The sequence below is a fragment of the Varroa destructor genome, unplaced genomic scaffold (assembly GCF_002443255.2).
Source record: "Varroa destructor unplaced genomic scaffold, Vdes_3.0 BEIS01000004.1, whole genome shotgun sequence".
Taxonomy (NCBI): Eukaryota; Metazoa; Arthropoda; class Arachnida; order Mesostigmata; family Varroidae; genus Varroa; species Varroa destructor.
The window spans coordinates 26,522,548-26,537,894 of NW_019211457.1; the positions used below are offsets into that span (position 1 = coordinate 26,522,548).

General features: G+C 37.9%; 2 protein-coding genes and 2 long non-coding RNA genes across 8 annotated transcripts; 1 reads left to right on the plus strand and 3 right to left on the minus strand.

Annotated features, from left to right (window-relative positions):
* Positions 1 to 356: 356 nt before the first annotated feature.
* Positions 357 to 1,850, minus strand: LOC147756018 (uncharacterized). The gene is made up of 2 exons (XR_015326278.1): positions 1,709 to 1,850; positions 357 to 1,306 (listed from the first exon to the last, which is right to left on the minus strand). It is a non-coding gene; the product is annotated as an uncharacterized LOC147756018 (long non-coding RNA).
* LOC111249762 (transmembrane reductase CYB561D2) lies at positions 1,300 to 6,057 on the plus strand. 4 transcript variants are annotated; one of them, XM_022804051.2, is made up of 5 exons: positions 1,300 to 1,873; positions 3,242 to 3,369; positions 3,528 to 3,565; positions 4,856 to 4,957; positions 5,324 to 6,057. In XM_022804051.2, exons 2-5 carry the CDS (start codon positions 3,300 to 3,302, stop codon positions 5,756 to 5,758), a joined length of 645 nt encoding a protein of 214 aa, XP_022659786.1. In that variant the 5' UTR covers positions 1,300 to 1,873; positions 3,242 to 3,299; the 3' UTR covers positions 5,759 to 6,057. The 4 variants fall into 4 exon arrangements, with proteins under 4 accessions (XP_022659786.1, XP_022659785.1, XP_022659787.1 ...); XM_022804050.2 differs by lacking the exon at positions 1,300 to 1,873 and adding an exon at positions 2,194 to 2,484; XM_022804052.2 differs by lacking the exon at positions 1,300 to 1,873 and adding an exon at positions 2,588 to 2,723.
* LOC111249761 (uncharacterized) lies at positions 6,045 to 11,750 on the minus strand. The gene is made up of 6 exons (XM_022804049.2): positions 11,517 to 11,750; positions 10,000 to 10,109; positions 8,840 to 9,489; positions 8,435 to 8,589; positions 7,793 to 8,135; positions 6,045 to 7,216 (listed from the first exon to the last, which is right to left on the minus strand). Exons 1-6 carry the CDS (start codon positions 11,569 to 11,571, stop codon positions 6,706 to 6,708), a joined length of 1,824 nt encoding a protein of 607 aa, XP_022659784.1. The 5' UTR covers positions 11,572 to 11,750; the 3' UTR covers positions 6,045 to 6,705.
* A 1,147-nt stretch (positions 11,751 to 12,897) lies between these two features.
* On the minus strand, positions 12,898 to 15,222 carry LOC147756019 (uncharacterized). Of its 2 annotated transcripts, none has more exons than XR_015325740.1 (2): positions 15,096 to 15,222; positions 12,898 to 13,033 (listed from the first exon to the last, which is right to left on the minus strand). It is a non-coding gene; the product is annotated as an uncharacterized LOC147756019 (long non-coding RNA). The 2 variants fall into 2 exon arrangements; XR_015325739.1 differs by having other exon boundaries at positions 12,898 to 13,040.
* Positions 15,223 to 15,347: the final 125 nt, after the last annotated feature.

Genomic DNA, 15,347 nt, shown 5'->3' on the forward strand with positions numbered 1-15,347 from the left:
GCTTTTTCAAACACCGGGGCTACCTTCTCAATTCTAAAGCATTAATTCTTAGAAGAACTTCATTTAAATTTACTTACGTTCGTTCAGATTATGGGAAGCATGTGAGACTAATGTACTTTTATTGTGAGCATAACCGACATAATTAAACGTCGTATTCATATTTTTCGAACAGTGTTCGCTCGATAACCGCTAAATTCAGCATTAAGGGTTTTTTGTAGTTTTTAAAATCTGTATTTTTACTGAACTATTAAACTCACCGATGACCGCCTTCGTGAATTAGTTTACTTTAATGATAAAGTTAAATGATGGCAATCGCTTAAACAGTATGGATCTTCTTAAATAGTACGAAAGGTTGCTTGGTTTTTCCTGTTTTTTATTTTTATTTATTTATTTATTATGGTGTCTTTTATTTTACGCAACCAAACTGATGGATCTTCTTGAATATACGTGTATTTATTTTAAAAAATGTATCGACTATATGGCCAGGAAACCAGAGGGGTTTTGGGTATAAGAATGCGGTAGAGAGTTTTTCTGAATAATAAAGCTCGATTATATAATTAATTAAGCAATTAATTATATATAAGTGCGTAAATGTGCCCACAGATTTACTGAGTCAAGTAATCTATATATCTTATTTTAAAGTTAGTTTATGAGAAAGACGATTATGGTTATTAATATGCCTGGTTTGAAGTATGCGCTCAATACTCGAATAAATTTGAATCTCTGTGGGTTGGTTCATTTACCACGTATTTCCATAGCAAAAACTGCTGCAGTGGGCATTATCTCCGTTGAGTTACCATCAATCATTAAAGTATGTACTGATAATCGACAAAATTTCAAATCTTGTTTGTCAAAAGAATTTCACGTATCGAATAAAAGTACATGATCTTTAAATACATACAACTTTTATTATTTCTACATCCAAATCACTTGATTTCTCTCATCAACGGAATTATTACCCACCTTCTTACAATATATCTTGTAATTTTCTAACATAAACAATTTGTGTGAATCAAACTATCATAGAAAGGTTAGTATTCAGCGTTTTGTCACGCAGTAATAACAGTGATCCTTTTTCTTACATTATTCCATATAGGTCCTTTTACAATCGGTGTGTTTTGGAAACTTCATGTTTAAACACTTGTTTTTGATATCTCTCTTTGTTAGCCGTTTTCCTTATAACTTCCTCCTAGAGTCTACTAGCCGACTAGAATTCGAAGTTTAAGTTCCGTGACAACTGCTAGCGGAAGCGCGCCAGATGCGTCGCGACGCCTCGCTGGAGCGATTATCTGTAAGCAGCTGACGGCTAAAGCAAACAACAACCAGCTGAGTTGGTTCGGGTCGAATAATAACAATAATAAGGACAGGGCTTCATAGCGATCGGCGCGTATCACTAAGCCACATAATAATAGCTACGTTGGCGCTTGTTTAATATGAAGTATGACTTTGCTACAGAGGTGGCTGATGTTGTTCGAGTGAGCAAAAAAAAAACACGGTCCTAAATTTGTGTGCGTATTATGGTTTTTCTGTGTGTAAATAGTTCTCTGAGCAGTCTTCGTGATGGCCTATAAAACTTGAGGATAAATGAAATGATCATGGAAACCAGGCATAGCCACGCTAGAAGTAAAAGAAAGCGTTCCTGTTTACAAGCAATGGTCAATTAAGACAGTACCGAATGTGAAAGTTACAGAACAGAGGATTACAGAACTGATTAACGAAAGATTCACGCCGTCCCATCGTCCAAGAAATTGTCTAGTAGCATACGCAGTCTACTATCCATCGTCCTTCTGAGCTATTGCGATTTCCAATAAAATCAACACATCGCGTCTGCTGCGGTTCGTCAGTAACAACATCTGTGGCTGCATTTTGCACGGTGAGTTGATCCGTCAACGTTAATCGATTTATCAAGCATGTCGCGAAACGTAAATTATAGGCCAAACCGCGCACCATTAAACGACCTGGGCAATGTTGCGGACTGGAATGGTGCGCGCGAACACAAACGAACTTTAACTTTCGCCGTTGGCTGCGTATGTATCAACGTCTTGCTCAATATTTTTCTTGCCGCTTACGTGACGCGTTGCTTCTCCACCGTCTGCTGTGCATTGGTAGAGTCGTTTGCGGCTGCTGTTGTTATTGTCCCTATTGTTATCGCATTACATTGCGCTATCCTACATACCAGCAAGTCAAGAGTGTTATCGCCGCCAGATTTGATAGCCGCCTCGTCGTGACTGTGATTATTAATAGCGGCGCCTCCATACAGTTCGAACTGAGAGAGTAATTTTTGACGCGAATTCTACGAACATTTACTGCTGATTGCCAAGATTCGCTTTGCCCCCCCTGTCTGCGAACGCACGTCAGAACTGGACGTATTATAACAGTGCATTACTTGCATTTTGTACACATACAAAGTGAACTCGGAATAAAAATTTTGTTGCTGGTCGATTATAGTGTAGTGGGAATGTCCAGCTGTAGTCTGGGACTTAGGTGAGTTTATTGGGTCGCTTGTGTGCATCTTTGTACGTTTGCATATTGCCGGCGAGCTAACTTATTAAGGAATCTACTGAGAGGGAGAGGGAGGTCACGTTCGCTTAGAAATGACAAGAGCACGGTTACATGAGGACACCACGTTATTGCAACGGCCGAACGACATTTTTGAAAGTCTTGTAATATATACATGTGTTGTTGATATTGCATGGTGAATGCATTCAATAAAATGTTCTGATGTAGGTTCGGAGTTGGTGGAAAAAGTTTCATGCGTATAGTATAATAGTTTATTTTTTATATGTAAAAACGTATTATGAATTAAATGAAGCCCAATGGGGCATTATGATTATAGATAATATGCTTGCTGCAAGGTACTCAAACTTAAGACTGTAAAAACTAAGGGCTTAAACATTTTGTAATAATACTCTTGCATTGCATTTGTTGTGCGTGAAACGCTAAAGGAGTATGTTAATTTTTACGTGAACTAGACACTTGTACTTAGAGCAAACAGTCGGAAAAAGAGCCTCGTTGTGTTTAGCAGCTGTAAGCAAGCTGCACAAGAGATTTTCCTAGTTCCTTTCGTTTCAGTTTTTATTGGCTGTGGTAACTTTTAGCTTACGTTTCCTGCAATACACTGAAAATACCAAGTCCTGGTTCCGAAAAATTGCCGGATTTATCTATACTGAGGCATATATTTCACCTCATATCAGAATTTAACATTACTATTTGATTCGTTATCGTCGTCGGCTTATTACAGAACTTTGTTGAAAAAAAAGTAGTGCTCGTAAATCTCCAGATCACGAAACAAAGCCAAGATGTCTGTGGCCTCTTCCCTAGCCTTTGGATTCACGGGATTTCTAATCTACAATGCCGAACCCGGTTCATGTAAGTCTGATGTTTATATAGCGATCGATATGAATGCGTTCAATTATTTTACTGGACTCTAAAGCACCGTGCTTAGATATGTAGCTGTGTATATATTTTTGCCCGTACATAGAAATTGAATAGAACCTAAAAAGAGGTATTCTATGTGAAAATTTCAGCTTTCTTTGCCTTTCACCCCGTGCTCATGACGATCGCAGTAAGTATTACGCAGGTGACAATATAATTCTACTGCGATAATAGCTGACTTCATATGTGTTCAAATATAAATTATCACGAAAGTCGGAATAGGCTAGCCATGAGCCACAGTCGTCGGAAGTTTTAAAAGATGATTTTTAATAGTTTATGAATAATCTCATCATCTGCGATTAGTTTCTGTGAGCAATAAAGAATAACTTAAAACAGAAATTACTCGAAAAAAATGGCACATTCTCTAACGTTGGACTTTTTCTGTCAAAACAAGAACTACTTAATGGGTGGATAGATCCAACGGCAATTGAGCATGAACACTTATATTTTATATATGAATTCCATATCTTTTATGAGAGCGCATTCGAGTACATTGTCTAAGTTACAACATTGAGCAACAGTTCTAGCATTTATGTTAGTAAGAGTGGACACTTATAATGTTCACAAATAGTGGCTTAGGTGACGCTGACTAGCTTAACTACGTGGCATCAAATTGTAGCAGCAGGTGGAAATGTTAAAATTGCGATGTGTGTTTGAGCTACTAATGTTAACGTACTTTTATTTGAACTGCCTTCAAAAAAGTACAGAGAGCAGATTTCCTTCTAAGACAAACGTACACACCGATAATGAATCGAGACTGTCTAAGAGTATAGGAACAAACGTATCAATATGAATTCGGTTTTGTCAAGCTTTGTTGTCGTATGCTAAGATCTAAGAAAAAATTCCTTGTTTCCTAGCAAGAATGAATTTGAATCGTCGACTAATAGTTTTGTCGAACTAATTAATCAGCAGACGAACTGTTAAAAATCATCGCTCAGTCTACGTGTAGAAATTTTAAGAACAGTACGATTACATGGCTCATTTGCTTTCAGCATTTATCCCCCTGGATCTTATTTAGAGAGTCTTGAGCTCCAAGCAACTTGTTGCATAAAAAGCAAGTAAAGCAAGATTTGCAAAATGCCCTGGTGCTTAAAAATTATCGATCTTATACGAGATTTCAATATAACGTTATTCTTGTGTAATTTTCACCTCTTCATTGTCGTATTAATTTATAATATTTTTCTCTAACGAAAGCACTGGCGCAGTTTTTTCTATAGTGGTTACAGTTATCAAAGAAATAAGGACTCGTCAATGTTTATCATATTGCAGTATACCTGTACGCCCGATGTATGGTTCGTCCCAAAAAATGGTCCGATTTTTGTCAATATCTACGTGTTCTTCTGTGTTAAACATTATTTCCTTAAATACATATAATTCGAGACATATGCTAATGTATATGCCCCGTCATTCACGATTTCAGTACAGCCTGTTAATGTTTGAAGCAATACAGATATTCAACAAATCGAATCCCCTTCGAGATTGGCTTCCTATTAGAGCTGTCACTTTTCATTGGTTGCTTGCGGTAAGAACCAAATTATTACTAAATTATATATTATTACATATACTATTATAAAAATTTGTGTCAACTAGCTAGAAATAATCGCGTAAAAATAGCCATCGTCACGCCGTTAGTGGCATCGACCTTAAAAAAAATGTTCGTCACCATCAACTAACGAATTCCTATCTAATATTCTTAAGAACCTGAAAAATAATTATCACATATACCAAATACGAAGCTATATACGTGCGTGACCAGCTGGATCGAAATCATTTTTTGAGACAAACCCAAATTTTCAACCGAGTTTGCCAGAAACATTATTTTGGCAAACTCGGTTGAATTTAATAATATTTATGAAACTTCGATTGAATTTTATCTTGGTGGTTGCAGACGATTACGATAGCCTGTATATCAGGAGGAATGTTCATCGTGTACGAGCACAAGGAGTCACTTGGAAAAGCGCATTTTACCTCGCTGCACTCCAAATTCGGGTTAATTGCCAATTTGGGTATAATCTGCGTAGCGTTAGGTGGAATTCTGACGCTCTACCGGAAGAACCTGAACTTGCCCGTTATTGTCAAGCAGGGCCACGTCATCGCTGGCGTCATAATTTACATCGCGGCTGTGGGAGCCCTTCTCACAGGTCTTTCATCAAATCTATTCAGTAATGTCATTATGCAATCATCTCCTGCTTATTGGAGGGCCATTTATGTCCTACCGATTCTTTGTGGCTTTGTCATTGTCATGCAGGTAATTAGGAAGTTTATTGCTAAAAACGAAAAAAGCAAAAATGAACATGGCAAGGACAAAAAGAGCTCCGACTAGGCAACCCGTTTTTATCTATTTTTCTGATAAAGTTGTCGCACAAAAATTTTACCGAAATATTATTCCGAAATAGTGATAAGACTCGATGACCAAAATCGTCGAAGGCAGTTTTAACACAGTCGAAAACTGCGAATCTGTTTTCAATAAACACAGAAGAATAACGAAAAATTAAAGCAACAAAAAGCAACGGTTGAAGGAAGCCAGGGGTCGCTTGTTCAAGCCCTGCCAACGACATTTATCATCCTACAAGTGTTATTAGATAAAGAAATAATAAAAACAAAAGCGATGGATGAAAACAAGCTCATATCTTTATTGAACTTTCTGGCTTTTCCCTACCGTATTGTCTACTATTATTACTGTATCATAATTACGGGGTACAAAAGTGTTTAGCATCTTAACGCTATTCTTTTTATTTACATCCTTTGATGTTTTCTTTTTCATATGTTCACCGGTGCATAACTGTGTATGACTGTCTATGTGCGACTTACAAATAAAAAAATTGTGTTTTTTACGTAAGATAATGGGTGTCGGTAAACTCGCTTACCGACGTAAAAGTGGGATTTCCAACTAAAGACTATATTGTACACAGGTCAACGTCCAACAAACCCTACGGAATTTGTGTGACTAAAGAGGTTAACGTCGTATTAGTGTTGCTAATTTTGCTTATAAAGGAACACAATTTTAAAATTGAGAAAAAAGAGTTTGCACAATAAAAATTGTTTTGCCTTAGTAGTGGTTTGTATACTGTACATTTCTCTAACGGCATATATCCTTTAGTCGTCGTACGATCTGCTTTCGATAGCTTTCGAGTTCTATCTTCTTTTTTTCAGTAGTACACTCTGCAACCCAGTGACACGTCGCTGTCTTTCATCATTGTTAAGGGAATTATTTCTTGACATGGTAGGCATATAGACGTATATGCAGTTCTGTTTATTTGTGAATGTGAACTACTTATCACCGTAAACGGGCTCGATCCTGACAATTTCCCTACGAGACATGCAGGGACCATCCTGTTCGATGCTGTTGCTTGGAGTAGCAAAGGTAAGCCCGCGACAAAGCCAGCCTAAGATGGGTAATAACTTTTCATTTTTTTTATTTTCTCCACTTTTTGAGCAAGGTTCGGATTTGACTGGTAAATCGGATTTCTTTCCTGGCGACTTAAAAAAGTTGTCCAGTGTTGTTTGTCCTTTTTGAAGCTTGCATCGACGAGGTCTTTTTTTGGGCGGCGACGCTTCGTTACGAGGGTATGCAGGAGCCAAAAGCCGACCAGTAGACTTACATGGACTCCGACTTGTCGAGGGCGTTGAGAAATTGCCAGCGGCGTCGGTGGTAAGATGTCTTTTATCTCTAACGGCGTCTAAGGAGGGTGAAAGCTTCGTGGGACTCGCGTGTATTCCAAGAGTGAGCTGACGAAAAGCACTCGAAGGGCTTCTCGACGGCGTGCTCGATTCTGAATCACTGCAATATGTTGCAAACAGGTGACACAAAAGACAAGGATAGACAGAATAAAAAATGAAACAAAATACATTAAAGAAAACAAGAAAAGTTACAGTGATTAGGCTAGCGTTTATTAGAACTAGCGAAAACAAACGTAGACTTAAAGGTTGCTCGCGTAGTGTGGCATCGCGTACGACAATCCCAGCCAGTCATAGCCGTGAACTATACTAAAGCCTTTTTCAAGCCCTGAGGCTTCACGGCATAGTTTTTGTTAGTTATCCTTATTTTTTAAAACTAGTCATTCAGAATATTTTACATCACCAAAAACGTAGAATACACGATATGATTGGAAAAATTAAGTTCACCAATTTACTTACAAACCAACACGAATTTCGCATAGTCTATCAAACATACGTTTCAGTGTTATCGTTAGGGACATCAGTTGTGTAATTAACAAATGAATGCTTAAATATAAAAGGATAAGAACGAAAATTAATAACTTCCGCACGACTTCGAGCTGCTTAGCGCTATATCACACATTCCTAGCCAGCCTTCATAGTTTTGACTCGATTATCAGTTCTAGAATTCTTGTCAAACCTGCATAGCAACGGCGGCGTTTCGACGGAGCTGGTACAAACATCTAAGTACAGCAGATCCCTATCGTTCTTATTAGGCTGTCGGGTGTCAGGACTTTCGGGAGTGCAGATGGCTGAGCTTCCCTTATCAGTCTGCTGATTTTCTTTGTTATCGTGAGCTATAGCCGTACACGAATCGTCCACGTCAATAACTTTACCGGCATCTTCAATGGACTCTTTCTTTAGCACTATAATGGCCTCACCCGTGGATGCCTTATGAAGTTTCGACTCCTGATACCATCTGACATTCGAGCTGTTACTAGTCATACAATGGCTAGAGGAGTGAGGTACAACGTCGTTACTTCCTGAAATGCCAAACATCATATGGAAGTTGGACAATTTGCTTGTGATTAATTCTCTAGCAGGGAAGAATACGCAGTTGGATTTTGTACCTTAGACAAATATCTCAATATTGTTATTCCACAAAATTGACTGAGGACGGCATCTGTTCAGTATAATATTTTTAGAAGGTATAGTGGCTTTTTGAAGCAAAGCCGTACTGGATGAATATGTGCAAATCAATTGAGTTAAAAAAAACTGCTGCAAATGGTATGTATTAGCACTTTAAAAAAAGTTTTTTCGAGCCTATGATCTATTGATTTACCTTCTTGACCAGAATATTGCGTGGCAGAAATAGGGTTGGCTGGTGTACAATGAGGTCCTATTGATTCGCAGTCGTTGCACTTATACGGAGACATTGCTCCCTGCGTAAGATTACTACATTTAATATGCGTACCGCTCTTTCCGCAGTCATCGCACCTAGACAAAGCAACAAAAACGGACAGATAACGTAAATGTTGAGAAAGGCATAATTATGCGCGAAATAATTGCAACAACGTTTTGTGTGTTATTTATAATATTTTTTTTTATTACGAGTTGAAACCGTAGTAAATAGAAGTGGTGAATAAAAACTGAGATTGTCAACTACTCCTACAGCAATAGCTATTCAATAAAGACACATAATTATTCATATATGATCAAGCGAGTATAATACTCGTATTTATCTCACCTAACAACTTCCCAGTCGTCATGGTCCTCGATGTTGCTGCGACCCTCCGGGCAAAGACAAACAGGCACATCACAAGTGCTATGAGGTATGTAATGATCGGCAAATTCGTCGTTACGTTCCCACTCGGCGTCCTGATCAGGCACAAAGATGCCGTTCTCCCGACAGGAGTACAAAAAGTCTTCCTCATTGCGGCACTGGCTGCATTTAAAATGATGCAAGCCAGCTACTCTAGCGTAACCACGCAAGCAACCTTTTTCATACAGTTGGCGACAACATGGGCTCACGAGTAGGTCCCTTGGCAAGGGCCGGGTTAAGTCTATCTTAAGGGACTCCAAGCACACGAGACATTCGGCTGTTCCGTCTTCTTTCAGCAGTGGTGAAATAGTCTGACGTCTCCGAGCGTGCTCGGCGCAGAAAACATTAAATGACTCCGAGTTAAAATCGGGAACCGCACCGACCTCAAAGCCGCAGGGAAAATGGAAAATGCGCCGACAAGATGACCTGGCACATTTTACCGTGGCGCCCTTTTCGGAGCAGTAGCAGCATCTGTCTTTGCGCGCACGGCGCAATTCTTTATAAATGTCGACGTCAAGGAAACCTTTAATTCCTTCATCGTCTTCGCCTTGCTGAAGCAACTGAGTCGACAAGAGCTAAAACAGACGAGAACTTATGCTGTTGTTATTGATGTTATTATCTGTAAGCGACACATAGATGGCCGAGAAACTGTACGCAAGTTAATGCGTTCTGTGTTAGACCTGTCTCTAAGCGTTTGTTTATAGGCGTCAGGAATCTAGGTACGTTAGTAGAAAATAGATACATAAGCGTTAAAGCACTCATTCCAACACTACCGATTTTATTAGGAACCCGTAATTCTAAAAGTACTATAATAATTTTGCACATTTAAATGTAAGATTTATAAAATCGCTGCCGTGTAACACTTAAAGCCATCAATGGATCATCGCCGTTGAATTACTACCCTACATGCTTTTTATATACCTATGCTACGAATATGCTCTTATAAGAACGGTTTTCTTATCCGCCAGCTGCAACAACCGAGAAAATTAATCCAAAGTGCGCTATAAAATATATATATCAGTCACTTCCATTTACAAAACACTTATTTTTCAGTAACATTCAAATATTACTGAAGAATGACTTACCATGCAAAAATAGTGCACGGTAAATTTTCCGCTGAATTCACGCTGGCCAAATTTCAAATCGTCGTCGTCATTAATAGCACGCTTACAAAAAACACAACTTCCGTTCGAACCTGCAATTAAAGGTCAAAACAAGTGAGTTATTTCAGTCATTTGCTCTGCCCGTATCGCTAGTTGCTATTAAATGTTAACAAAGCAACTATTAATACTTAGCAATTGTATACACAAATAATAACGTTTAATCATCATGATGGCGATGATTAATTTTTAATTGACCAGTAATCAAAGAATGTATTGATTATACAGCATTGGCAGGTATAAGGCAATATATAGCACTCGTTTCCCCATTCGCCGCTGTTCTCGCGGAAGCGTCAGCAGCTCCTTCGTAGGTATGATATATCACTTAAAAAAGTTTAAATTGGCATTTTGGCAAAAACGATTAGTTAACCCGGAAAGGTTACCTCATTATAACTGACAAAGAAATGGCAGAAGATGGATTGTTGTTCTGGTCACATTGATAATAATATTTCACACGAATGCATTAAAATCACATCATTTAAAATTATAAACGGTGAAATTGTTTTGCATTTTTTTCACTCAAGCTCAAGCAGAACCTTCGGGTGCACGCAGCCTCCGGTTGCGGTGTCTTATTTAAAGAGACGTGGTTCGGCCTTACAAGAAGAAGATGACGAAAAGCGATGATCTAGTTTTTTTCATTAGGAATATCGATATGTCAATTTGCATGTGTGATTGTTCCTTCCCTTTTTCGTTTTACGCAAATTGCATAGTAACTGTCATGTATCGGCCAACTTCAAATGTTGAATTATACTTAAGTACAGAACAAAGGAATTAAATAAGTTTAAATAATTTTTAGAAGGCAATTTTTTGACTGAAACATAAAAAACATGTACTTATGAAAACTAAGCGTATTTAACTCAATAATATAGTTCAGAGTATGTCGATGCATGCGTCGCCTCAAACTGAGGGAGCGTTTCAAGATGATATGGGAATTTGTTAATGAGGTCAAAAAACGCTTTTTTCTAATGAAAAATCGGTCGGCGAAAACTTTTTGTTGGAGTCGCTTCAGTCCAAAAAGTTTTCAGTTTTCTTAACATTAGTTGCCGATTGGCTAACTCAAAAAATTAGTTCAGACAATTGTACAGTCATATCTTTCAATAAGAAATAAGGCCCCCATTTATCTGAATAAACGAAACTTTCTGTTTAAACTAAATATGAAGTTAAGATGATCGTAAAAAGTGTCAAATTAAACGATTAACTTTTTTGTTGTTAGCAGAAAAGCAATTTTTTTAAAACAATTTCAAGTTAACGCTCTTTTAAAAACTTCGATTATTAGCAATAGCTATACGTGTCCAAATTATTTTATTATTCACAATTATATGCATGCAACCACTGAGTAATACATTATAATGCAACAGCTGACATCGCTAAACATCAAATACAACCAATTCTACTGTAACTCGGTATTTATGTGCTGAAGTAGCTTCCAGAATACTATTTACCCTTTTGAAGAGTCTTTTTGCTTTTTTTCGAGTGGTGCGCTGTGGAAGAGGCCATCGTTGGGTATTCGGCTTCGGGGTCCTTTTTGAAAATATCGCAATTTTAAAAGCATCAAAGGACGAGGGCAATTATTATGAAAACACAACTTCACCAAAGCGCACCCAGCAAATTAAGCAGTGTAAGGTAGCGCTCGCAGGTTGCTCGACTGTAGCCGATCACTCACGTACACAAAGCCCATTTGAATCGTAACCACGCCATCTGGTGGAACGCGCGGTTCCGGCATTTGTTCGAATTTTTTGGCGGGATTTTTCTTAATGATAATTGTGGAGACAGACGGCTCTGGGCTGATGTGATGTCTTTCGCCGAAAAGAGACGTGTTTTTGTGTTAATGGAACAAGGCTTGCTGGTTTTCATTATAGAGATATTGTTTCATTAGAGATATTTTTCAGAGATAGTGTTACATTAGAAAAAGCGATCACAAAAATTATGAAAAAAAGGAGCCGATTTATCACTGATGTTAAGTCTAGTTGTATACTGCAGTTGTTCAAAAGCAATCATTTCAGATATTTAGAAGATAGTGTTCCGCTTGAGAAAAATAATTTAAGTATTATCAGTTTTTACGATGTATTTTCCACTGATAAAGGAATAAGGGTTACATGAACAGAGGAAGATGTATACATGTGAAATTTAATTTGAATTAGATACTTTAGTCATTATGAACAGACCTAGACGGTTGAGTATTATATCTAAAGAGCGATATTACCATTATAATAATATAACATGATAATATTAAATTCATTACGTAGCACAATAGGAGGCGAACCTTCTCATAGCGTATATGTGCAAATTAATTTATAGTAAAATAAGCTAAATTCCAGTCGTATAACGTAAACCTCACAAAAAATCTGTCAACATATTGACGTATATAAAAATTGAGGAAAAAGTGTTCTCTGTGGCTTATCTGGGTGTCCCAAAGGTTTACGACATTTTATAAATGATACTACAGAAAAAAAGATCAGAATCGACAACGAAGTATGCATTTTTTGCTAAACAACGTTAGGCGTTCCGCATGAATTTATTCTAGTAGACACACGCGCCTGATTTTCTAGACATGGTCAAATTCTTGGCAATTAAAATAAATTCAAGCGACCTCAAAGAAGCGTGCTGCGGACCTAAAAACTGCAGTAATATTTCGCCTTAAAGTAGGGGATTATCCGCAGGCAGAACTAATTACGTGTGCCAGGTCCTTAAACGATAACTTAGGTACAATTAAGGTTCATCCAGACAGAAAGAAACAGGTTAAGCGAAAATTGTAATTTACAACCATACAAAAGTACATTTTTAGGAAAAGAGGCAACCAGAAAGGAGAAAACCAAATGAAGCTGCTAGGCAAGTAAAAGTTCAGCTTAATTTATTAGTGGACGATTCGACAGCATGCAAAACAATATGCATAGCCTCAGGTGCATCATCAAGCTTTGGTTAAGGTTGAATCCCGAAGGTGTTCGACCCATTCGTCTACCTGAAAACTTAACAGGATGGCATAGAATGGGTTTACTTAAAACTCAGCAACCACATTTAGTCTTATAATACACTGCAATTGCCGTTGGGATCAAAAGACAGATCTGCCGTTAGTCATTGATATCTGCTAGGCTGTAGTAGACCGATAAAATAAAAGTTATTTCAAGATTGATTATTTGTATGTCAAATGGGCAGCATATGTAATTGACGTCCGTCCTAATTATAGTATAAGGTAAACACATATGATTTATACGAGTAATTGAAAATATCTCTGCATTAAGAGTTGCAATAGGAATAAAGCAGAGTTCATTCATATTTTTTTCTCCGTATATCGCCAAACAAAAATACGCTTGTATAGATGCAGGATTCTATGACCATAATCATTTCGCTTCATTAGTTTCTTAAGTAATTGTCGTCACATGCCACGGTTTGCCATATTCACGATGTGCGCTCAATTAATGATACTGTTTAAAGCGTGATTTCCTTACTAACCAGGTAACGGAAATATATGTACATAGATACGTTCCAAATAGCGTTGTATCGTACATGCACGCGGTAGATAAGGTTTGGATACTTCCAATCACCTTCTCACTTTTTAGTTAAGAAATAATGCACGAGAAGGGTACACAACAGCAGATCCGCTGATATCATTTTTTACTATTTTAGGTGCACTAAGATTAGGTCCTACAAGGTAATCTATCACCTACAGATTCTAAAATTCAACGTAAGAGCACACGTGCCCATAACAAACAATTTCTGCTTTAGATGCAATCAAATCATCGATAGCGGCTAATTCCCGACACCGAGTTCGGTTGCAAGCAACAATGATGACCTTATTTTTTTATAACACTGTATTTAGTCGAAGTGTAAATAGTGTCACTTGTTACTGATTCAATTTACATAATACAAGCGTAAAATTATTATGTTTCCTCGGCTGGTTAGAAATCGAGAACTGGTAATTAAGCATTGACATGTATAATTCTAAAAAACTTGTCAACGATCAATTAACTTCCGCACATTCACAAGATAGTCGCCAGCCAGCCATTGAACTTCTCCGGATTCTGAACCAATTTCGTTTCCTTATGCTCCTCGATTCATTTTATAGGTTAATATAAAAATAGGTTTTTGCTTTATTTAGTTCAAAATGATTCTACGCAAAAAACCGTAGTTCTTCAAGACGAGTTAACATTTTCTTCGTTTGGTGACCCCATTTGGTTATGGTCATCTTCATGAGGTCTGTGTTTGCTACCCACTCGCTGCATTCATCAAGCGGGGCGATTCACTTAACCCGGATTAAGCTCCTCAAATAATTTGCTCAAAAAATCTGCAGGAAAAAGCATCACCTAATGGCTAATATGCAAGAACTATCATTAGGAATATCAACGTAATTTTTTTTTAATGATGATACTAGCCAACTGATCGAAGCCTCTATGTTTTGACTTTTACGTTCGGCATCGCCATCAGACGGCTGACTCCCAGCATGAAACCAAGACTGTTTTTGCCCAGGTTCGAACCCAAAGCACAACGTTTCTTCAAGATTAGCACCCACTATTACGTTATTATGGGGAAAAGTGATGGAAACCTATGAGGTATTATGATATTCATTGCTTCAAATTCGTGCGAAGTATTTTCGCACAATTTCACAATACTCACGACGCGAACCTTGTACTTGACAAAAAAACTCTTAGTTTCATTCTATAATAGCAGCTAGAAATTTTGTGAAGTTCCTGAATAAAGTAATGTAAATACTAAATAAAGTACATTTCTGAGAACCGAGTATCGCTCATGACCCTGAAAGTCAAAAATGTGGAAGCGACATACGAGTCAGTGGGAGATTTCATTTAGATTTGCCATTCGACGTCAAAAAAAACTTAACGAAATGCCGCTGAACTCTAAAAACGGACGGGTGAACCTATTGTATATAACTCAGTTTGGCGTAAGAACCGAATATAGAGCAATACGAGGAGCCGTTAATAGCGGCACGCATATTCTTCAGCCGTATAATGTATAGTCAATGAGTTCCTGTATCAATGAACTCAGCCAAGTGTAAAATATTCAATTACTGCTAAAGTGGTCCATGGCGTATCAGAAGCTGTCTTCGGTAGCAGCTAACTCTTGCACGGAAAACTGCATCAATGTTACTATCGTATTAGTCACTCTAGTAATTGTACGCTTTGCTCTGCTCGTCAAAAACAGATGATTGGTTGGTTTCTATCTCGTGAACGTAGGACCGTATTGTGCTATTCACAGTTTCGTTCGATGTGCCACAGATACAGTGTTTGACAAATCTTGCCCACCTGCAGTGCACGCACATG

Coding starts and splice junctions, on each gene's coding strand:
- LOC111249762 (XM_022804051.2), top strand. CDS start 3,300: ATGTCTGTGGCCTCTTCCCTAGCCTTTGGATTCACGGGATTTCTAATC. Junction 3,566..4,855: donor CCGTGCTCATGACGATCGCA/GTAAGTATTACG, acceptor TCACGATTTCAG/TACAGCCTGTTAATGTTTGA. Junction 4,958..5,323: donor CTTTTCATTGGTTGCTTGCG/GTAAGAACCAAA, acceptor TGGTGGTTGCAG/ACGATTACGATAGCCTGTAT.
- LOC111249761 (XM_022804049.2), bottom strand. CDS start 11,571: ATGGCCTCTTCCACAGCGCACCACTCGAAAAAAAGCAAAAAGACTCTT. Junction 8,136..8,434: donor GCAATATTCTGGTCAAGAAG/GTAAATCAATAG, acceptor TTGGCATTTCAG/GAAGTAACGACGTTGTACCT. Junction 7,217..7,792: donor ACGCCGCCGTTGCTATGCAG/GTTTGACAAGAA, acceptor AACATATTGCAG/TGATTCAGAATCGAGCACGC.